Source organism: Neomonachus schauinslandi, chromosome 4, assembly GCF_002201575.2.
Source record: "Neomonachus schauinslandi chromosome 4, ASM220157v2, whole genome shotgun sequence".
NCBI lineage: Eukaryota > Metazoa > Chordata > Mammalia > Carnivora > Phocidae > Neomonachus > Neomonachus schauinslandi.
Window position 1 is genome coordinate 187,785,577 of NC_058406.1, and position 22,352 is coordinate 187,807,928.

The 22,352-nt window shown below is 62.5% G+C and overlaps 2 protein-coding genes and 1 long non-coding RNA gene across 4 annotated transcripts; 1 reads left to right on the plus strand and 2 right to left on the minus strand.

The window, feature by feature from the left end:
• Window positions 1-2,137: 2,137 nt before the first annotated feature.
• Window positions 2,138-7,674, minus strand: VPS28 (VPS28 subunit of ESCRT-I). Of its 2 annotated transcripts, XM_021688871.2 has the most exons (10): window positions 7,568-7,674; window positions 5,037-5,103; window positions 4,417-4,445; window positions 4,278-4,315; window positions 3,956-4,045; window positions 3,515-3,620; window positions 3,310-3,411; window positions 2,743-2,796; window positions 2,544-2,635; window positions 2,138-2,455 (listed from the first exon to the last, which is right to left on the minus strand). In XM_021688871.2, the coding sequence occupies exons 2-10, from the start codon at window positions 5,071-5,073 to the stop codon at window positions 2,338-2,340; spliced, it is 666 nt and encodes a 221-aa protein (XP_021544546.1). In that variant the 5' UTR covers window positions 5,074-5,103; window positions 7,568-7,674; the 3' UTR covers window positions 2,138-2,337. The 2 variants fall into 2 exon arrangements, with proteins under 2 accessions (XP_021544546.1, XP_021544547.1); XM_021688872.2 differs by lacking the exons at window positions 4,278-4,315; window positions 4,417-4,445; window positions 5,037-5,103; window positions 7,568-7,674 and adding an exon at window positions 4,137-4,236.
• Window positions 7,675-7,994: 320 nt separating this feature from the next.
• On the minus strand, window positions 7,995-20,765 carry TONSL (tonsoku like, DNA repair protein). Its single transcript, XM_021688541.2, has 26 exons — window positions 20,732-20,765; window positions 20,540-20,635; window positions 20,176-20,318; window positions 19,196-19,379; window positions 18,707-18,836; window positions 18,317-18,488; window positions 18,115-18,229; window positions 17,513-17,658; window positions 17,265-17,417; window positions 16,916-17,041; window positions 16,615-16,795; window positions 15,270-15,352; window positions 15,080-15,169; window positions 14,713-14,785; window positions 14,473-14,636; window positions 14,260-14,383; window positions 13,393-14,117; window positions 13,221-13,297; window positions 12,667-12,820; window positions 12,503-12,581; window positions 11,666-11,967; window positions 11,330-11,501; window positions 10,453-10,628; window positions 9,861-9,934; window positions 9,256-9,389; window positions 7,995-8,241 (listed from the first exon to the last, which is right to left on the minus strand). Exons 1-26 carry the CDS (start codon window positions 20,754-20,756, stop codon window positions 8,048-8,050), a joined length of 4,092 nt encoding a protein of 1,363 aa, XP_021544216.1. The 5' UTR covers window positions 20,757-20,765; the 3' UTR covers window positions 7,995-8,047.
• LOC110579004 lies at window positions 15,141-15,807 on the plus strand. Its single transcript, XR_002480217.1, has 3 exons — window positions 15,141-15,202; window positions 15,294-15,378; window positions 15,795-15,807. It is a non-coding gene; the product is annotated as an uncharacterized LOC110579004 (long non-coding RNA).
• Window positions 20,766-22,352: the final 1,587 nt, after the last annotated feature.

A 22,352-nucleotide genomic window follows, 5' to 3' on the forward strand; every position in this document is an offset into this window, starting at 1 on the left:
TCCCACTCCCCCTGCTTGTGTTCCCTCTCTCGCTGTGTCTCTCTCTGTCAAATAAATAAATAAAATCTTTTTTTTTTTTTTAAAGATTTTATTTATTTATTTGAGACAGAATGAGAGAGAGAGAGAGAGCTCATGAGAGGGGGGAGGGTCAGAGGGAGAAGCAGGCTCCCCGCCGAGCAGGGAGCCCGATGTGGGACTCGATCCAGGGACTCCAGGATCATGACCTGAGCTGAAGGCAGTCGCTTAACCAACTGAGCCACCCAGGCGCCCCAATAAAATCTTTTTTTAAAAAAATGGTTTAAACAGTTGGGGCTCTTGGCTGGCTCTGTTGGTGGGCCTGCAGCTCTTGATCTCAGGGTTGTGAGTTCAAGCTCCACATTAGGCGTAGACATGACTGAAAAACAAAATCTTCAAAAAAAGTGTTTAAGATAGCAAATTTCATGTTACATTTTATTACAATTAAAAAAAATAGACCAAAAGAACCCTCCCTGCCCCTTCAGCTGCCACTGACAGCAGGATTTGGGGTGTCTAGTACTGGCAGTCTCTTCTAGGCTCCCCTGAAGCCTTCCCTCCTCGCCTCCAATCTGGTCAAGGTCCCCGAGAGCTCCACAGGCCAGACTCGGTGGAGCTCTTCCTCATCTCAGCTGGCTCTGGACCCCCTTGCTCCTCCATTGTCTAGGGTCTCTCTGGGTTTCCTGGGCCTTACCCACCCCTTCTTTGGCTCCTTTGCTGGTCTTTCTATTCCCAACCTGCAAGTGTGATGGTGCCGGTCCTTGGGCCTCTTGGCTAGAATTCCTGGAACCTATGATGGCGGTTTTTTGCCCTGGAGATGCCAAGCGTTTGTCTTCCCTCCGGAACTCCCGCCTCTGATGTCCAGCCACCCACCTGACAACTCCCCTTGACCGGCTGGCCCAAGTCAGACCAGGCCTATGCCAACAACTCTGGCCACTCCCTCACAGAGCCTGTTCCCTGCAGGTGTCCACATGTCAATAGGGCCTCCCCCAGCGGGCTGTTCTGGTGCTAGGCCAGGTATTCCCGGCCCAGTGCATTCAGCCCAGGGGCAAACACCGTGGGTGCAACACGCCCCTCACAACAGTCCACACCCAGAACCCCAGGGCCCCTCTCCGCCTGTCGCTGACCCTGCCCCCCACCCTCACCAGTCGCCGGTCTCTGCTGTCTTTCCCTCGTAAGACCCAAGGGACATGCACACCTCTGCTCTGAGGCCCCTGCTGGCATCCGGGGCTCCAGGGACAAACCCAAGGCCTCCCCACTCCTCTCTTCCTTGCCTGATCTGCTGTCCTTGACCACCCCATGTGAAACAGCACCTCCCCACTGGCAGCCTCCAACCTTACCACCACCTGAAATACTACAATGCCACAGATATCTAGCAACGCTACTAGGAAAAGAAACGCTCCGACGGAGCTCTAGCAGGTTCCTCATCCCATGCCATGGCTGCTAAGACGTGAAACACGCATTTCAGAATCCGGAGCCTTGGTCTTGCGGTTTGCTGCTGCCCGCCCATGAGGACGCGGACTGATGTGACGCTGCGGGCGGCGGCTGCCTGCAGAGCAGGTATCCAGCTTTGGCCTTGGAACACCCGTGTCCTCACCTGCAGACTGCACTTCCCCCTGCCAGCCCCTGGGCAAGACTGGCCCAAGGGCTCCTGGGGAACCAGCACGGCCTTGCTCCCGAGGGAGGGACACCCTCTTCCGTGGGCAGGACGAACTGCCTCCCCCATCTGTTGTCTACTGGGGCCCTGGTGAGCCACCAGGAGGACCAGGCCCTGCGCTGGCCTGTGGTGCCCCCAGGGCAGGGAGAGGGAGGTGGGGCAGCAGAGCAGCCTCCCTATCCAGCCAGCTGGGCCCCTAGGTGCCTAGAGTTCTCAGACGAGGGGTGGGGAGGTGGGTGTGATAGGCAGCTTCCTCTGTGGTCAGATTCAAGCCTTACCTGGCCCAGGTGAAGGCTTCAGTGCCCACCAGGGAGGCTGCTGGCCCTAAACTGGTGCTCAGACCCTGATGAATGGGCTGCGTGTTCAGGGCCTGTGTGCTCCGGTGAGGCAGGATCCCACCCGAGGCCCAGAAGGAAGGCAAACAGGCAGGGCGGGCCTAGCTGGGAGAGAGCAGCCCACAGCAGCAGGGGGGTCAGAAAGTGTCTTTATTCCGGGGAGGGCAGGGAGGAGGCTCCAGGGTTGAGACACCATGGACAGACACACACGGAGCTGCTATGGACGGCGGGACACACGCAGACCGTCTGGGGGTCAGGCATGCAGCGCACCTGCAGCCTTCTACTGGGCCCGCCTGAGAGCCCTCCTCCCCAGACACCTGGGACAGGGAGGCCTCAGGCATGCAGGAAGCGGTTGAAGGCGTTGTAGGCCGACTCCAGGTCAAAGAGCATCTGGCGCACCTGGGAGTCATCCAGCTCATCAGAGGCCGACATGCCGCTCAGGGTCTGCAGCCTGTGGGAGCACGGTGCTGAGGTGTGCACAGGGGAAGGGCTTCTAGGTCCTTGACAGGGGAGCGAAGGATCGGGGCAGGGATACTCACCACTGGCTGACAGTCTGGCGGCCCTCGAAGTCAGGCGGCAGGTGACTCATGCGGTGCATCGTCTCCATCAGCTCCCGCAGGTCAGGCTGGATCTGTGGACAGGATGCTGGGCTTCCTACGCCAGGAGCCCTCCCCTCTCTATTGCTGCTCCCACCTCCAAGCCACCCTTCCATCCCTCTGTCCCCACCAGGAGCCACACCTCATCCATGGCACGGATCTCCAGGCGCAGTTTGTCCATCACTGTGATGAAGAGCTGGGGACGAGTGTGTGTGTGAGGTGCCACAGACACAGCCCAGGGGCCAAGGGTGGGGTACCCTCGCAGCCCACAAGCCTGGTTCCTCTGCAGGCCCAGGCCCAGGCCAAGGCCGGCCCCCACCCAGTCCCCATCTGGCCTCAAGAACCCATTGCCTCCCTCCTCAGCCTCTCTCCTCAGCGGTCTGGTCACTTGGGTCCCTGCTGCACCCGTCCCTGCAGCCTGTGAGGTCCTCCACATGCCCCCCGGCCCGCAGGGAGGCTGCTGGTGTCCTGCCTTTTGGCTCCGCCTCCTGGGGCTGTGTGGGCACGGGAGCCTCTCCTGGATGCTGCCCAGGGAGAAGGGCCTGCCCACCCCCTTCATTCCCAGCTACGGAGACCCCTGCCCGATGGGTCTGAGTGCTGTGCGGCTCTGGGAGCCCCAGGCTTCTGTGTACGTGTGTGGCCACAGCAGGGGGCATGGGCCCTCCTGGCCACCGACCCCCCACGGGTGCCCGGAGGCTGTGGGGCACACCGAGACTACGTCGGCAATGCAGCGGTTCAGGTTGCCCTTGTCATCCTTAATGGTGATAGGTCGGTCCTCCTTGATCCTCTCCATGGCGAGTGGGCAGTCCAGCTGAGGGGGCGGAGATGCCGTGGGTACTGGGCCTCACAGGCCTGGCCCCTTCGCTACAGCACCCACCCCGCCCACCTCCTGCTCCCTCAGCCTGCTCACTCACACGGAACTTGCGGCAGAATTCATCAATGGAGCTGATTTCTGCGCCCTGAACCTGCCGGAAGGCAGCTTTGTACTGGACCAGGAGCCGGGAACAGGCTGCAGTGTACCTAGAGAGAGGGATGCCTTGCGCACCAGGCCAGCCCCGGCCACAGATCTGCTCTCCCACGGCCCACCCAGACACAGGCAGCCTCCTGGAGGGCCGAGTGGCAGACCAGAGATGGGCCACTGAAGGCTGAGGCTCCCCCAAGGGTCTCGGTAAGAGAGCTTGGGAGGAGAGCAAGCAGAAGGGAGAGGGGTGGCCAAAATACGGCTGCCACACTGACGTTGTCGAACCATGTGAGTCCCCAGGCCCCAGACCCCTGCTCTTGCTTCCTACTGAGCGCCCAGGCCCTGGAGGGCAGAAACAAGCCTCCAAGGACTGGTGCAAGGACGGAGGGCTCACTCGTTGGGGCTGACGCAGTCCTTGATGTACGCCTTCTCCAGAGCCTGCATTGTCTTCACAACTGCAAACAGCTCCGCCATGTTGTCATACCTGAGGGTAGTGAGTCCATCAGGCCACGGCTGTGAGGGCCCCCGAAGCCCACAGTGCCCGCTGTCCCAGGGTGAGGCTATCTTTGACCTGCCTGGCAGAGGCTCCTTGGGAACTGTTTCCCCGGCCTGACCCCATGTCCTCCTGACCTCAGTGTGGGGGTGGTTTAGCGGCTGGGGGAAGCTACTCAGGGGGGGCTGGTGGGCACGGCGTGTGTGTTGGGGGCTGGACTCACTTCTCCCGCTCCCGGGCATTCTTGTACAGCTTCACTTCCTGTTGAAGACAGGGCAGTGTGTCAGCCAGCAGGAGCAGGGTGGGGCTCACACAGGGTTTGCTATCGGCCAGTGCTGGCCAGGTGGGCGTCCGCCACTCACCTCATAGAGCTCGGGCTTGTTTCCAGGTGCTGCAACAGAGCAGAGAGCTAGCAGGCTGGCCACAACAGCGACCCCAGGGGGCTTGTCCACTGGCCCTGGCCCCAGCCCCATTTCAGCAGCCCACCCAAGGCCTCACCCTGTGAAACATCCCAAAGAGCCCAGAGGGAGCTGGAGGATGGGGTTCTAATCTCGGCACCCCACCAATTTGTGGGCGGGGGATCCAAGCAGAAGATAAGCCTCTGAGGCCGGGAGGCCACACCTGGCTCCCCCATTCCATGGCTGCTCCTCAGCTATCTCACTCTACAGCAGGGTGACCACACCTTGCTTCGGGCACAGGTGACATCTGTCACATGTTTTGTGACCTTTCCCCTGGCTTGACTCCAGGATGCCCAGGACCCCCTGAGATTCCAACCACACTAAAGTTGTTATCTCTGTGCCCAGCTGGCCCCACCTGGAGGTCCTCTCTGGGTCCCCTGGTGATGAAATGCACCAGACCCCAGCTGCCCACTGAGGCTGCACGGGGGAGACACTTACAGACTTCCCCACAACTCCTGGCCTCTGCAGCAGGGGCTGAAAGCTTGGCCCTTTGGGTCCCTGGGCCCACCTTGGGCCACACTCACCTCCCATGCCCGGAGTGGCTGGGATCCCGTGAAACATCCTGCAGGCTCAGGTGGCCACAGCAAAGACCTAAGGAGTAGAGCCAGCGCGAACTCAAAGGTGACCCCTAACACTCCTGGGCCTCACGAAGAGTTTCCCTGCCCTCAGCAGTCAGATGAAAAATACTTGAGATAGGGAAACAGAAGAATTCCATGAAGAACTGCTTTTCTGCTCCTTTTCCTGCTCTATTCTTTTTTTTTTTTTTTTTAAGATTTTATTTATTTGAGAGAGAGGGAGAGCGAGAGAGCATGAGCAAGGCAGAGAGTGAGAGAGAAGCAGACTCCCTGCTGAGCAGGGAGCCCAATGTGGGGCTCGATCCCAGGGCCCCAAGATCATGACCTGAGCCAAAGGCAGATGCTTAACTGACTAAGCCACCCAGGTGCCCAGTCCTGCTCTATTCTTGCTAGGATCTGCACCCGCACCTTGCACATACCTTATAGTACAAATAACGTATGTCCTCATTGTAAAGGTCAAGGAATTATTGATTTCTCTGCAGTCTTCCAGCACGGTAGATAATTCTAAGGAGTGGCTGGGTGAGGCTGTCCTGTGCATATCTCAGACCACTGACTCTAGACATTTTGATGCCAAGACCCCCTGGTTCCAGGGTATAATTCATTTATGGAGAACACCTATCTTTGTTCTGACCAGTTCCTGGATACCTGAGAGGACACATACACCAGACCCCAATCCTCGATAAAAACCCCAGACCCCAAGCAAAGGAGAGACTCACTTTTCTTTCCTGAGTTTCCTAGATGCTCCATCTGCTATATTCTATTACTTACGCTATTCAGTAAACTCTGCTCTCACTTCCTCCTGGCTCGTTTGATTTCCTAACCCATGTGAAGGCAAGGACCCTCTTGGCTGGTCGTGCAGGGCCCCCTCTGGGTCCTCAGACCTGGCTGGCCTGCATGCTAGTGATGAACACACAGGGCAGTATGTGCAGCTCTGCCCTAGAGACTGTCAGGAGGAAGTGGGTCCCGCTGGGCATCTCAGGAGAACAGAGCAGTGGCAGTGAGGGGTCAGGGCTCCCTGAAGGCGCCGTGAGCCAGGAGAAAGGTGAGAAGGTGGCAGCTATCAGAAGAGCTGGGGAGAAGCACTTGGGCAGAGAGAAAAGCACACATAACTCAAGGCCTTTACAGAGAAACGCAGGGAGAGGAACAGACAAGTGGGGGAGAGAGCTTTCCGAACGAAGGTGGAGAGACTGGATCAAAGGACACAGCCCGTACAGGTCAGGAGGGGAAGTTCTATAGTAATACAGCAGAAAGTACTGATGGCTAAAGACAAGCTCCCGCGGCTCCCAGCCAGGCAGTGGGCTGAGAAAGAACAGAAGGCATGAGGCCCCTGGGAGGGTCTTGCCCACTCAGGAAGCTGATGCACTGGCTGGAGCCAGTTCCAGACATGCTTTGGACATGAAACCACCAGACCCACTTAAGTGTTTGAAACGGGACGTTCATTAAAAAGGAATCAAGGGGCGCCTGGGTGGCTCAGTTGTTGGGCGTCTCCCTTCGGCTCAGGTCATGATCCCGGGGTCCTGGGATCAAGTCCCACGTCAGGCTCCTTGCTCGGCAGGAAGCCTGCTTCTCCCTCTCCCACCCCCCCTGCTTGTGTTCCCTCTCTCGCTGTCTCTCTCTGTCAAATAAATAAAACCTTTAAAATTTTTTAAAAAATAAAAAGGAATCAAGAACAATACCCCTGTGTCTGGGCCAATGACCAGTAAGGGGGCCTGAGCTGGAGAAGAGGGAAGAGGCGCAGGCTAGTAAGAAAGCGCGCGCTGGTGCTGATGTGTGGGGTGGGAGAGGCTCCACAGACGTCCAGGGAGGTGTGCAGGGGCAGCTGAAGTTAGAGAGGCCCAGGCTAGCAGGGCTGAGCCATGACACTGGGGCTGGGCGGGTCACACACGGGACGGTTAATAGGGGAACGATGAGAAAAAAACAGTCCAGGCGCGAGCCCTAGGATACCCAGGGAGCAGAGGCTGGGAAAGGGCAATGCGGTCCAAGCTAAGGAGCGCGTCTCCGAGAGGGAGGGATGCTGTCCGGGAAGGCAGATGAGGGACGAGAGCCCACTGGGTGGCGGCAGGTAGGCTGTTCGGCCACCCTCCCCGGGCTTCCAGGACCGGCCTGAAAAGAGCGGAGGCGCGGAGCAAGCGCTCGTAGTTGTACGGGGGATTCCACTAGGTCGCGAAAACCAGTGTCCCCTGGCTGCATGTCACAAGCCGGACTCTGACCCGAAAAATGAGTTTCTCGACAACGCCCACGTTTGATCGTGTAGATGCCGCAGGCCCAAGCGGGCAAGGAGGCGCCCCGAATGCGGCACACCCCGGGAGCCCGTCCTGCGCGGGACCCGGACGCCGGAGAGTACCCCCACATGAGGAATGCACAGGAAGGCCCTATGCGGCGCGAGGACGCCCGCGGACCGAACCCAGCGTCGCCTCTCCCCGTTCGGCTCGGCCGGCCCTTTCTCGGTCCCCCGCCCCACCCCCACCGACCCAGGGTACCTGGGCTGGCTCGGCCGGTCTGGGACACGGCGCCGCGCTGCGGCGCTCCGGATCGACCGCTCGGCGCTCCCCTTCACGTTCTGCGCCTGCGCACACACGCCCCGCTCCCGCAATCTGCGCTCGATCCCCAAGGTCTGCGTCTGAGCCCGCCTCTCCCCCAATCGACGGCCGCCGGACGTCCACGCCTGCGCGCGCCGGAAACGGCCGGGCCCCGCCCGTGGCCCCGCCCCCCGAGCGGTGCCGGGGGGACAGCCCGCGAGGCGGGAAGAGACTCCGACGGGGAAGGCGTGGCCTTCTTCCACGGGGCCGCTAAGTGACCGGAAGTGGCCTCCATTCCAGTGCGCGCTCAGCTTCCCCACAGCAAGGCGACCCCCCGTTTCCCGCCTCCCACCCGCCCTTCAGGCAGCAGCGGCGGCGGCGGTAGCAGCGTCCATTTATTTGAGGCGGGGGGGGGGCGGGGGCCCGGGCAGCGCCGGCCGCTCACAGGCGCCTGAAGAAGAGCTTGGGCCCTCGGTCCAGGGTGCAGGCGCCGGGGCCCGGCCGGCTGGACAGCAGCCGGCGCAGGGCCGCCCGGTCCTCGGGGCAGAGGCGCCTGCTGCACAGCTGTAGCTCCTGCACGAGCGCCGCGATCCGGTCCCAGAGGCCCAGGCGCAGGGGGCCCCGCACCGCGCAGCCTGCGGAGGGAGGCGGGAGCGGGCCTCAGCGGCTGGAAGCCTCCGGGGCTCCCACGCCCGTGCCCGAGCTCTGCGCCCTGCGCCGGTGCGGCCCTCGGGAAGAGCCGCACTTCCTCGGGGGCCCCGAGGGCTACAGCGCGGTGCGTGGCCGAAGCCCCGCGAGGCCCACAGACGCTCCAGAAGGGGTCGGTGGGCCCCGGTCGGAGCCGGCGGGCGGCAGGACGGACACTGGCCAAAACACGCTGCAGTCCCCTCCGTGCCACTCTGTAGGACAGTGCCTGGGCCTCTCCAGCCACAGAATGACAGAGTAGGGGTGCCTGCGGGTCTCAAGAGGGCACTGAGCGGTCCCGGTCTGAGCTCCAGGGAGGCCAGAGCGCCCAGGGAGCCAGGGGAGGGGATGGGGACAGACGCAGCTGTGTGCAGGCCCCCCACCAGCCTGCCTTCACGGGTGGGGGGTGAGGAGCAGGAAGAACCCAGGGGTTCCCTGTGTGCACACCTACTCCCAGTCCTTGTCCTCCTGGAGGGCAAAGCCTGGTACTCCCCTGCCCCAGGCCCGAGCTGGATGTGCCAGGCTACTGGGTGGCCAGTTCACCGAATCAGTGTCTCCTGGGGTCATCCTCAAGACCGCTTTGGTAGGGTGCTGTGCCTGGGTGTGGCCAGATGGGACCAAGCTAAGACACCACAGGCTGGGAGGTAGATCCCTTGGTGGCAAGCTTTTGGCATCCTGACCTTGGACTCCCTCCTCTCGCCAGCGGTAATTAGGAAATCCTCGTGAAAGGGGCTCCCCAGCCACTATGGTCTCAGGGTCAGGCTGAACAGGTTAAAAGCAGAGATCCCATGTTCCTCCCGCCCCACTGTTTTAGGAGCTGGGCTCACACCCCTTCCAGTCACATTGGCCACTGTCCCCCACTGTGTCAACCTCAGGGGACCCAGCCCACCCTTGCCATCTGGCTGGTGGCAGTGACAGCCCATACAAAGGAGGCACCTGGGCCTCAGGTAGGTACCCAAGCTCACCTGACAGGCCAAGGAAGCTGAGGCCTTGGGGCCGCATCTGGAGGGCAGACAGAAGCTCCTCCAGGCCAACACAGCTAATCTCAGGGTTGGCAGACAGGTCCAGTGAAGTGAGTGAGGGGCAATAAGGAAGGCATCTGAAATAACAGGGGAATAAGTGATCAGCCTCCAGGGAGGGAGGCCCCCAACACTAGAGAGAGCTGCCCCAGACAAACCACAGCTCTGGAAGCCATAGGCCAGGCCCCACAGCAACCCCCCCCGCCCCGGGACATAGGTACAAGTACTTCCCCAGGGCTAGCTGGACACTGCCAAGGCCCAGGCCTGGGATGCCCGCCTGGCTTGAGTGCCCAACACTCCCAAGAGCCAGCTGAGGCTGGAGGATCATGAGTGGCCCTTGTATGGGCTGTTGCACAAAGGGTGATGGGAAAGGCTCTCAGGAGCCTCAGGCGTGTGGGAAGAAGGACAGAAGGAGGCAGGGTTGAAGCTGGAAGGAGCTAGGTCCTGGGACACACTTGGGGGAGAAGCTGGTACTCCTGCCTGACCTAGCTCCCCCAGGGTGCTGAGCCTTCAGACCAGACCCCCTTCAGAATGGCGTAGGAATGGATTACCTGCTCAGGTCTCTCACTGCCTTGTCACCCAGGTGGTTTGCAGACAAGCTCAAGTGAGCTAAAGCACAGCCTTCCTAGACAGAGCAGAGGCCCAAGGGGGCCTGGGTTGAGTGGGGTGCCTGCCCTCCCTGCCTCCCAGCAGAGGCCCCATACCCAGGTCAGATACCTTCCTTCATCCTTGGGAACAAGAGGGCAAAGTCTGCCCGACCCCCAATGCACCAGAGGGGAGCAGTATCCCTTCAATTTGCAGATCAAAAGGAAACACCTCCCCTTCCAGGTATAAGTCACACTTGGCATGTGAAAATCACAGGGACCAGCCCCACATGGAAGAGCCAAGGGAGAGAGCCCTGGGAGCCCTGGCAAGACCTTGGGACCTGCCTGGGGCAGGGAGGCTGCCCTGGGTCCCGGGCACCTTTGCTGCTGGCCAGGAATTCACAGCTTGCGGCAGGCAGCTCTCCCACAGCCGTTCTTTCTGAATGTGCAACCCCCTTCCCACGCCACTCCCACCCCTGCACGGTGTCAGCTGTGGGACTGGAGGCTGGATGGCCCAGGGCTGCTTTGCTTTGGCAACCCCCCTCAACCACAGACATACCTTGGTCAGGTATCTGACCACAGGCTCCACGAGGCCCAAGTCACTCTTGCTGGCTGCCACGGAGCTAAGCTCCAGGCGCTGCAGGGTGTGGGCAGGCAGGTTCTGTAGGGCGTGGGCCAGGGCAGCGGTGCCCAGACTGTTGTAGGACAGGGACAGTGTCTTCAGGTGCCTGGCATCTGTACAGGGGACCAGAACCTCTGTCAGCCACACATGACCACCACCTCGGCCCAGCTGCAGTCCTAGGCCCAATACCCTCACAACCCCCTGGGGAAGCTATCATCCCTGAGATTTTGTGCACGCGGAACTGGGGTAGCTCCTGCCCAGAGTGTCCCAGGCGAGGAGGGGGCAGGGCCAGACTTCTGAGCCCAACTACTCCCCACCCACCCTGGGCCACCTGCCTCTCCGCACCTGAGACAGGCCCTGGGCCGGGATGTCTGTGCACGATGGGGTGGGAGGTGGGGAATACCATCTGCTGCCCAACCCCAGCTTCTCCCCCACTGTGCGCTCACATCCCTGAGCTCCACTTCCTGGCCCACCACCTCTGCAGAAAGCCCCCCTGGAGGACTCCCAGTTCCCAGTTTCTCAGTACTGGGGCCGAGGTTCTCTGCAGCCTCGGTGTGTCTATGGTGGAATCATCTAAGGCAAACAGAACACTCAGAGCTGGTGAGAACAGGGGTACTGCGACGGTGGCCCACGGCATGTCCTAGGGGAATGCCCCTGAGCCCAGGCAGGCCCAGCACGTCCAGCGACATGCTCCTAGACAGCAGGCCTGGTGCCCCGGGGACCCCTCTGGCACAAGGCTCTCTGTGCCCCTGGATGTGCCCTTCTGGCAACTGGAACCCTGGGGGCTAGGATGTGGACATGTCCGTCAGCTCACCTTGGAAGGCACTACCTAGGGCTGCCTGGTGGCTCAGGAAGAAGCTGGGGCCAAAGCCACAGGCTTGGAGATGCAAGGTACTGAGTGAGGGGCAGGCCTGCAGGATGAATGCCAGGGCCTGGCCACAGCCATCCCCGAGGGGGTTCATGCTTAAGTCCAGCTCCTGCAAGTTCTGTGGAAGACATGGGCCCCTCTGGAAGATCTGGTCTCCTTGCCGTCCCAGAGCTGGGCAGTGGCCAGCACTCCCAACTGCACCTTCCCACCCAATGATGGGCCAAATGTAAATGTTCTGATGCCGCCCTAGGGCCGGCCTGCTGCTCCCCATGCTTCTTCTACCTGCAAGATGGTCTGCCCCTGGAGGCCTGTGGCAAGCTGGCGTAGGCCTTCGGGGCCCAGGTGATTAGAAGAGAGATCTAGGAGGATCAGGCTGGGCATAGTGCCCAGAGCGGCCAGCAGCTCAGCAGCACATCCGTCCCCCAGCCGGTTCCCTGCCAGGTGCAGCTCCCGGAGTGCGTCGTGCAGCTTGAGGGCCCGCAGCAGTGGGGTGAGCTGGGTCTGGCGCAGGGCCAGGGAGCAGGCACTGAACGAGGGGCCAGAGCCCTGGCAGTCCATGGCCCGCAGCACCTGCTGGTGCTCCTCTGGAGGGGGGATGGGTGTCACTAGAGCCAGAACCTGCTGTTCTGCCCTGCGAATCCTGGGGGTCCCACCAGACATGCCCCCCTCACTCCTGAGCCCTGGGACACCCACCAGAGGTGCTGCAGAGCCCACTCCCACAAGCCTGGAGACCCAGCATGGTGGGAGGCCCAAGGCATGGCTGGTGGGTGGGGATGACCACTCTCTGCCTTGTCAGGCCCTCCTGGGCAGGGCCCAAACCTCTGCCAGCCACCCCCACATCCCACAGTGCCCACGTCAGGCTTCTCTGGAAAGCCACCCCAGGCCTAGCCTCCGGTGGCTCTGGTGATTACGCTGTCCCACCACCAACAGGACCAATCTTCCCCCACCTGCCACCCACATGTGTGGGCACCGGGTAGAGGAGGAAAACCTGAGGCCAGCTGCAAAGGGAGCATGCCTCACTGGCTACCTGGGGCTCGGGGACGTGAGGCCCCAGACCCGAGAGTGGCACAGGAACATGCTCCTCTGCCCAGGCCACTTCGAGCTCTCTTGGGCCCCCACCTTGCTCCAGGCTCTGGCAGGCCCTGCGGTAGCGGTCAGTCAGTGGGGGGAGGTCCCACGAAGTGACTTCAGCCAACACCTGCAAAGCACCACCAGTAAGCAGCCCAGGGGCACCCAGTGCTGGGGCACTCTCTGTGCGTGGGGCCCAGGCTCCTGCCGCTCACCTCCTCGTTGCTCTGCAGCACATCGGGAATGGGGTCCTGTGGGGCCAGCAAGGCCCCCTCCTTTCGCAAGACGAGCCTCGGCAACAGCCCACAGGCCTGACAGTAGCGCTCGGCAGCCTGCTCAGCTAGCCAGGCCACAGAGTGGGTCTCCCTGCTGCAGGGACAGAGGGCGAGCAGAGCTGGCCAGGACCCTGCCCACGCTGAAGAAAGGCCGCCCTCCTCCTGCCGTCCCTGCTCTGGGTCTACGGATCCTTTATCTGGCGCCTCCCCTCCTCCTGCCCCTGCTCAGGACATGCCCGCGCCCCCAGCAGCCTGACATACTTGCAGCTCTTCTAGGCTTCTCCTAGGGCCCGCAGGGCCCAACCTAACCCTTCCAGGCCCTGCCTATGCGTATGCAGGGCACCCTTACCCTGCTCTCTGACCTCCCCCAGCCAGCAGCGGTGACACATCCAGTCCGAGTGAGTCCTTGTTACCCATGCCAACTGATACGCAAACTCGAGGGTTCTCCCAGGGGCACAAGGGGAGCGGGGACTTGGAGGGCAGGTGCTGCTTACCTGTGTGGGACGGGAATGAGGAAGAGACTATCCTGCACTCTCACTCGCACCCGGATGGGAGGGGGCAAAGACGAACCCTGGTGGGTGAGGGCAGGGGGGTGACAGGCTGAGTCAGAAAACGCAGTCGTCTACCCTCACCACCCCACTGCTCCCACCTGAGGGGTGCACCCACCGAGGGCTGGCCTGCCGCTGGGCTGTCCCCAGTGGGCCCTGAGGCCCTGGAGATGTCAGGGCTCCTTGGAGGGTCTGTGGCTGAGCTGCTGTCTCCCCCTGCCCTGCCCGGTGCATTCCAACTCCTGAGACGGGGCAGCCGGCTCTGCCTGGTCCGGGCCCGGAGCCAGCCGGGGCTCCTGCTGCTGCCTGACCCCGAGCCACCGTGACCGGTGCTGTCCCCACTGCCCTGGGGGTGGGGCAGATAGCCATCCTGGCGGCTGTGGGTCAATGGGGAGTCGTCCTCCAGCCAGTCCCCAACCAGACACTCCTCCTCGGGGATAAGCGCAGCTCGGTGCAGGGGGGGCTCACCCGAGCCCCAGGGCAGGCCGGGCCCAGGGCGGCTGATCTGGGCCCCACCCACACCTCGGATGGCCGCCTCCCTGTTGCTGGTGGAGCCAGGCACCCTGGCTTTGGCCTGTTGTGCGGGGACACGATGCCGGGGTCTCTTGTGGGCGGGCCGGGGGGGGCCCGGGTAGTCCTCACCCTCTGAGCTGCTGCTGCTGGCCAGCTTGTGTCTGGTCCTCCGAGGCCTGGCCGCAGCTGGAACTGCCTGCCCTGGGGAGACGCCGGCACAGGCCTGAGAGGTCTCTGGGGGTCCTGGGCAGGGGCTCGAGGGAGGAGAGATCTCAGGGTCGAATAGATGGTCGCGTGGAAGGGTGTGGGAGGCCAGGGAGCTGTGGGGGGCTGTGGAGAGACGGAATCTAGCATGACGCAGTGCCCAGCACTGTCCCAGCCACCCATGCTAAAATGCCCCCGAGAAGCAGGGCCTAGGGCACTCTCAGGCCAGGGACAGGCGCCCCCAGGAGCAGAAGAGGCCTCCACTTGCCTTGGCCTGAGGAGGCCGCCCTGAGCAGCCTCTCCATGGCGCCAGCCTTCTCTCGGGTCTCGCTGTCCAGATCCTTGCCGTACAGCTTCACCCACTGCTGCAGCGTCTCCAGCGGGCTGTGCCCCTGTGTGGCCGCCAGCTGAGTACGGCCGGCAGGGCACCGCCCCCCCCGCCACAGCCTGAGCCCGCCTGGCCCTTGCCCCCCCCACTCACCTTCATGGTCCGGAGCGTGACAGACGCTCCCCGTTCAATGAGCAGTTCAGCTACCTCAAAGTGACCGCAGTGGAGGGCGTCGTGCAGGGGAGTGATGCCCTCACAGCCCTGGCCACCCGGGTCATCAACAGCAGCCCCGTGGTCCAGCAGGAAGCGCACAATGTCTGCGGGCCAGGGGACACAGACTAGCTCCCAGCCCTTGTCGGCCCTCTCCTTGGTGTGGCCCAGCCCCGTACTCACCCAGATGCCCATAGTTGCAGGCCTCGTGCAGAGGCGTCCAGCCACAGTAGTCCCGAGGGTTCAGAGGGTGGCCCTGCGACCGAGGACGAGGAAGAGCCCAGCCTCACCGCGGGGCTGAGGCTCCAGGAGGACCAGGGCCTGGGTCTCAAAGCCCAGAATGGGCCCACAGGCCCAGGTCCCAGCAGAGAGAGAGATGGTCGGCACACGAGACGCATCATCTCAGGGAGGCCCCCGTAGGGGCTTGTGCAGGGCTGGTGCACCCTCCAGCCCCCATGCCCTGTGCTACCCCCTTGTGGGGGACCACATACCCCAGGACAAAGTCCCCGCTATGGCCCACAGGGTACCTAGAATGAGACGGCAGGCCCACCTGTCTTACAAGGTCCCGGACACGACCCAGACGGCCCTCGATGCAAGCTCGGTGCAGCAGGGTCTCCCCAACGTCATTGCGCCGGTTCCACTGTGGATAGTTGCCCCAGGACAGGGAGCAGAGGTATGAAGGGACCAGGCAGTCCCAGCAAGCATGGGGGGCCCACACAATGCCCCCACACCGTCCTCACCTTGTTTACCCTCTGCTGGCCTAGGCAACCCTGCAGCTCCTCATCCTCCTCCAGCTGCTGGGACCAGGCCTCAGCATCATCCTCTGGAACAGAGCCGAGCCCACTCCAGGTAAGCCAAGCCCCGGTGACCCTGCCCCCAGGGTCCCCGACCTTCCAGACCTGGAGGATGGAGGTCTGGTGCCAACTGCCATCCCACTCCCTGCCCTGCCTGTGGTTGTTCCTGCCCGCAGTCCCTTTGCCCGCGGGGGATGCACCTGACCTTTCTGCCCACCTGACCCCCGTCCATCAAGCGCTGACCTCTCACCCCACGCTTAGACCCTGCTCTGGATCTTCCCACCCCGGACGTCTGTTCCCCTCCTGGGAAGCATCTTTGTCAGACTAAGTCATGGTCACGTTACAAACAATTCATCCCGTGAGCCCAGGTGCCTTCCACCTGTACGTCCCCGGCCTTCCCACCTGCACCTGCCTCCAGCTCACTCATTGCCTGACCCCAGTCCTTTCTCCTGTGCCTCTGGTCCTTGCTAGAACCTTCTTCTCCTTCGTGAACTCCTCTTACTGCGAGCGCCTGTTGAGTGGTGTCACCTGAAGCTCCTGCTTTGGTCCTGACTCTCCCGTGGCTCCCTACACCTGCTCACCGGTGACACCCAGCCTAACCCCCTCTCAGGTATGGCACAGACTGCCCACAGCCCTTGGCTGCTCCCAGAGAGGTTCTGGAAGCCGCCCGAGTTCAAAACTGAAATGATTCCTCCTGGCCTCAAGGACAGGTCTCCACCCCCCACCTCTCAGCCAGAAGCCAGCTGCCTGCCTGCACCACCACCTGGCCCGCCTCTGCCCCTAGGGTCCCAGCCCCAGCCTGCTCAAGCCTACCCCTCGCATCCACCTTCCACAGAGCGGACCACGAAGCCTGTGCGTGGCAGCCCAGGCGCTGTCTGCACGCCCATCTTGCCTGCCTTGTGCCTCCCTCTCGTGGTGCCATTTCTCCAGGTCTGACCCCGGTCTCCTCCCCTCGCAGGTGCTCACTAGCCTTCCCATCACTTGCTCCTTCAGGAAGGTTCCGGGGCTGCCCCAGCCTCTCCACGCACAGCCCTCTTCCATCTACCAGTACTGAACGCCCTCCCTGCATGGGGCTGGATCCTCCTGTCACGCGCCAGTGAGCAGCCCCCACGAGGGCTCCCCCCTTGCCCGCCCCAGCCAAGGGCCCAGCCCTAGCTGGCACCAGGGGGGAAGGCGGCGGGGGGGGGAGGGCTAGGGGGGGAGGGGGGGGGGGGGGGGGGGGGAGGGCCATGGGGGAAGGGCCGCAGGGGCGGCTGCTGACGCAGCAGCCAAGGCAGCGTTCGGGCCTCACCACTCTCTGAGAGCTCCACATCGCTGGCCTCTGGAGTATCCCCGTCCCCCTCCTTCTCTTCCTCATCGTCCTCCTCCTGGTCTCTGGGCACACTCAGCTCCTGCAGTCGGGCCGCGGCGTCAGGAGCCTCCTGGGGCTGCAGCCTTAGTTGCACGGTGTGGAGGTGCTGTAAGACCTGCCTCTGAGGAGCAGGGGAACCCCGGTCAGGGCCACAGGGCCAGCAGACCCCCGAGTGGGGGAAGTTGGGGGTGGGCAGCGAGGACAGGAGGGCTGCAGGGAATCGCCGCATGGGCTTTCGTACCTGCAGCTGGGGCCGCTGGGCCTGCTGGGCACAGCTGAGAGCCTTCTGGAAGCATGGGGCCAGAAGCTCGTAGGCGTCACCGGCCTCCTCTCGGGACAGGGCGATGTTTAACCAGGTCTTGGCCTCCTGCAGCAAGAGGAGGAAGGATGAGCGTTGTGGCGACCGCCCATCCCACTGAACTGGCCCCAGCCAGGGCCAGGTCCCCACTGTCACCCACGTGGAACAGCCCTGGAAAAAGGATGCTTGTCCATGCCCACCACTCAAGGGTGGCCGTCCTGAGGCAGAGCTGTGGGGACCTCCTTGGAGCCCCTCTGCACCCTGGGTAGGGCTGGGCACCATCACTGCTCACCTCCAGAGCGTCGCCACCACGCAGCCTCAGCTCCTGTTCATAGTGGGACACAGCCCGGCGGTGGTCCTTCATGTCTCCCCAGGTGGTGGCCAAGGACACGTGGATGACGGCCAGCTCGGGCCCTGGCCGGCCCAGCAGCTCTGCGAAATGCAGCTGTGGAGACACACAGCGAGGCCAGCGCTGCCTTGCACCTTTGCCAGCCAGGGTGTCCCCGCCCCTTTCCTCCCACCTTGGCAGGGGACACACACCTGCTTCTGGTAGGCCTCGGCCGCCTTGGGGAAGTCGCCTGCCTTGGAGAACAGGTCCCCCAGCTGCTCACAGATGCCCATGGCAACCTGAGGGTCACTGCCCTCGGACTTCTGCAGCTGCTGCTGCAGCCGGACCACGGCCAGCACTGCAGACAAGGGCCTCACGTGAAGGCAGGCACAGCGCACTTCCGACCTGACTGCCCCTTAGGTGGGCCAGCCACCCTCTCCACGCCCCGCTTGTCCCTTGGTAAGAGGGGTTAGTAAGAAAATGCACCCCACAGGGTCGTGAGATCAGGAAAACGAATAAATGACAACTGAAAGCAGCGCCTGGCCTGCAAGGGAAGCGACATCTGGCGCCCCCTCTCCCACCCTCTTACGCAAGGCTGTTGTCTCCACTTTGCCAATGAAGATCCTGCTCACGTATAAATGCCCAGCCAGGCTCCTGACCGCCTCGTTCCCCTCTGACACACTGTGCTGAAGCCTCACAGAAAAGTGGGGCTCGCTTCCCAACAAGAAGGGGGGGCAGGAAAAGGCTCCACACTGATGCTGCCACCTCCCCACCCCTTCTGGGGGACTTTGGCCCCTCAGGTCCCCAGGCTCACCGTATTTGAGGGTCCGGCAGACTGCCACCTTCTGCAAAGGCTTCTGGAAGCCCAGCCGGTAGGCTTTCTTCAGGGCTCTTTTGGCAGCCAAAAAATCGCCCAGGTCTTGGAGGATCTGGGGGGGAAGGGAAGGTGAGACTTGCAGACTCTGCAGAGCCTGAGCCCCTCAGGGGATTAAGCCCAGAGCTGTGAGGGTGGGCACCTGTGAGATGAGCACGCAGCACTCGCTCTCCATCAGCTCCTTCCTCAGGAGGCGTGCACACTCTCGGGCCCCCTCCAGGCAGCGCATGGCTTGGGAGTGCTGCCCTTGGCGCCAGTGGAGGGCACCCAGGTTGTAGCGGGCACGGAACAGGTCCTCGTAGAGGTGGTTCTGCCTGCGGGTGGTGACAGGTGCTCAGAGTGCCCCTGGGATAGCACAGAGAGCACCGGAAGTGCTGACATGCAGCTGCTCCTTCCCCAACACCGATGTGCTCTAGCGAAGTGCGCTAGCCCTGCAGGGGCGCCTCCGCTTGGAGGAGACTGACTGGGCGGGGGAGGGCAGATGGGCAGTGCACTCTCACGAGGCCCCTTCCTCTGGGGACGGAGGCCTTACTCGGCGAGGAAGATGCTCTTCCGGAAGTAGTCGTTGCATGGCGCCATCTGCCGCAGGCTTTCGAAAGTGAGGCCCAGGTTGAGGTAGAGTCGGGTCCTCATCTCGCTCAGTTCTCGCCTGGCCAATGTCCCTGGAAGATGGCCCCCCCACATCAGTGGCCTGGGGGGCATCACGCCCGCTTGGGGTATCCAGCTCTGGGTCTGTGCAGCCTCTCCCCCACCCGTCTCACACTGCGGGGGCCCAGGGGTCCTGCTGTAGACAGAGCACAAACGGACACAGAGCAGACAACGCCCAGACCTGAGGTTGTGAGGAGCACGGGCCACGCATCTCCTCACGGGAGGCTTTATGGACAGATCTCAGCCTTATAAAGGGCGGGCCCAGACCAGTGGAACCTGCCGTGCACACCGGGCAGGCTGTGCGGCTACAGCCGCCTTGGCCAGCAGGTCTGCAACCAGAGGCTGGGGAAGGCGGGCCTCCACGACCACTCACCCTGCAGCTTCTCGTCCACAATAGCCAAGCTCTTCTCAAAGGCAGTCTGCGCCTGCAGCAAGCTGTCCTGCGACTGGCAGTGGTCGCAGATGTCCAGGTAGGTGCGGCCAATGGTGGCCCAGGCCCTCTGCACCTCGGTGTGATTGGACAGAGAATGGGCCAGCTCCAAGTAGCGATGCTGATGCTAGGGCGCAAAGGAAGGGCCCCTGTGAGCCACCCCCCCCCACCGCAAGCCAATCTCTTACGAACCCCAACTCCAGGAGAGTCCCCTACTCCCCCAAGTCCCCACAGAGCAGGCCAAGCCAGGCTGCACATGTCCCATCTCTTCCATACCCAGGGCTGCCTGTGGGGATGGTGGTGCCCCACTCCAACCCGCCAACATCGTCATGAGGAAGAGACGAGTGGGAGTTAGCTGGGCTGCTGCAGCCCCCCTAGCCAGGGCCAGAGCAGGCCCTCTGTGGACAGGGGGCCCAACCCCCCGCCGGCCCACAAACACAGCCCAAGTGTTGTGTTCACTAATGGTTGCTGGGCCCAGGCCCCTAGGACAGGCTATGATGTGCCTACCCAAGGACCAGACTACAATCCCCCGTCACAGGGCTGTCTGAAGAAGAGGCCATGTCCAGGCGTGTCCTCCTTTAGCCAGAGGTCAGACACTGAAGACTGGGCTTCCCTCCTCAGAAAGGGACCAGCAGGGGCGCCCGGGTGGCTCAGTTAGTTAAGCGACTGCCTTCGGCTCGGGTCGTGATCCCGGAGTCCCGGGATCGAGTCCCGCATCGGGCTCCCGGCTCGGGGGGAGCCTGCTTCTCCCTCTGACCCTATCCCCACTCATGCTGTTTCTCTCTCTCTGTGTCAAATAAATAAATAAACAAAATCTTTAAAAAAAGAAAGAAAGAAAGAAAAAGGGACCAGCAGGAAGCGTGGGCCCTGGAGGGCTGGATGTGGTTGCAAGGGCGCTGGGGGTGGGGGTGGGCTCCGCCCACCTTCAGGGCGGCCGAGTAATCCTCCAGCTCAGCCAGTCGCTCCCCGATCTTGCGGTGGGCCACGGCACAGCCCAGGGGGTCGTCGACGCTCTCCAGGAGCTGGAGCTCATGCTGGTGCTCTCGCAGGGCCTCTGCGTAGCGACCTGGGCGGGCAGGCACGGCAGGCTTCAGCCCGGGCCGGGCAGTCAGCCGGGGGCTGCGCGGGCGAGCGCGGCTGTGGGCGGCCCTGGGCGGCTCGCTCAACAAGGTTCCCGCCCCCTCCCGCCGGTCCCCGTCCCTTCCGGCCCCCGAGTGCCCCCCGACCTCCAACACCCCAGCTCTCCCGGTCCTGGACCACAACCTGGACTAGGCGCGGGGCACGCACCATGGCTGGCCAGGAGCTCCCCCAGCTGGTGGCAGAGGACCGCCTCGTCCCGCAGCTGCCCGCTCCTCTGGGCCTTGGCCTTGGCCTTGCTCAGCTCTGCAGAGAGAGAGAGAGACGAAGCCGGGAGGCTAAGCCCCTTCGCTCGGGCGGGCCAAACCCGCTCCCGGTCCCACACCCGGCCGGGAGACTCACGGCGAAGCTCGCGCTCCACGTTCATGCTCAAGCAGCCGCGCGCGGGGATCCGGACTTCCCGCGCTCCCGCCGCGGCCCCGCCCTAGGCCCCGCCCCTGCCGGGCGGAGCATCCCGGGAAGTGTAGTCCAGCTGCCCGAAGCATCCTGGGAGCTGTAGTCCGGGTGGCGTTCAGTGGGGAAGGGCGGCGAGAGAGCGACGGGAGGATCCGCACCTCCCCAGACTCCTGGCGCCGCGTGGGAGTTGAGCCCCACCCCACGCTCCTCCTCGGCCCCGCAGCCGCCTTCGGGGTGGGGTCTCCTGGGCTTGTGCCCGCGTGCTGCCGCCAACCTCACACACACACCCACCCACCTACACACACCCACGCAAAACCTACCTACACCTGCACCGCCTCCACATAAAAGGAGATGAAGGGATTTATGGTCAAGTACCCTTGAGTACTTGGCTAGGTGCACGGATCAAATACGCCCCTTTCCACAGAGCCTGTGGAACAACCGCGAATGCAGCCACAGAGTCGTCACGCTCGCGGACACAAATCCCCAGCGCTTGGCGCGGGAGAAGGGGGTGGACGTGTTTTCCAAACTGAACAGAGCAAGGTACTTCTTCCTCGCCTTGCGGGCTTGCTGCCCACAGGCCGCAGACCTCTACGTGCCTGTCGTGTCTCCCATGGCTTCGAGAACCAAACACCTGCCGTGCCTTGGAGATTTCAGTCCCCACTGGGTGCCAAGGCTGGTGTCCAAAGGCCCCAGAGGAGGGCCGGAAAGGGTGGGATGGCGGATGCATTTATTTTCTGTGGAAATCGAAACAGACCCAATAGGGTAGAAACCCTGAGGCAGTGCATGGACTGTAAGGCCTGTGGTGGAGGGAATGACGTAGAGGGTAGATGGGTCTCTGGGTCCAGGGAAGACTGCCCAGGGCCAGTGACCAGGCTTCAGGGATGGGGGCAAAGCCAAGCCTGAGGAAGTGCAGGAGACGGGAAGTTGGACCCAGCTAACCCTCTTCTCTTGGAAGGATAAAGTGCTCTGCGGGTCCCTAGTTTGGTCTGGGAGTGGGGAGCAGAACAGGAAGGCCCTGAAACCGAGAGGGCTGCTTGGAGGGCCTGCTGGTGGAGTGTGAAAAGCACAGTGAGGGGCAAGGTGGAGATGGGGCAGGGGTGGGAGAGCAAGGCCACGGAAGTAGAGACGGGCTCAGCTCAACAGGCCAAGGGCGGAGGGAGTCTCCCCAGAGCTGCTGGGAGCATTCGGCATTCACAAGACAGCCAGAGAGGACCCCACTTCGCTATGCCTCAGTCTTCCCACCGATCAGGCAAGGATGTGTATATGGGGCATCCCGAGCAGGGGCTGTGGGGTGGGGGCCCCAGCCGGGGCAGCTCCTGACTCCTGTCCAGGATGCTAGCAGAGCCCAGGGAAACGCATCCATGAGGCTGGCTTCTCACATAAGGAAACACAGACAAAACATGGTTTGGAATTTTTTTGAAACTATAGTTACATACAGAAAATATCCAAAGAGAACACAGACCACAATAGTGACATGTAAGTCATTTCCCACAGTGATAAAAACACCTCTCACTTTACTCTTTAAAAAATTATTTTTATTATTTTTGTAAATGTCTCACTTGGGTGA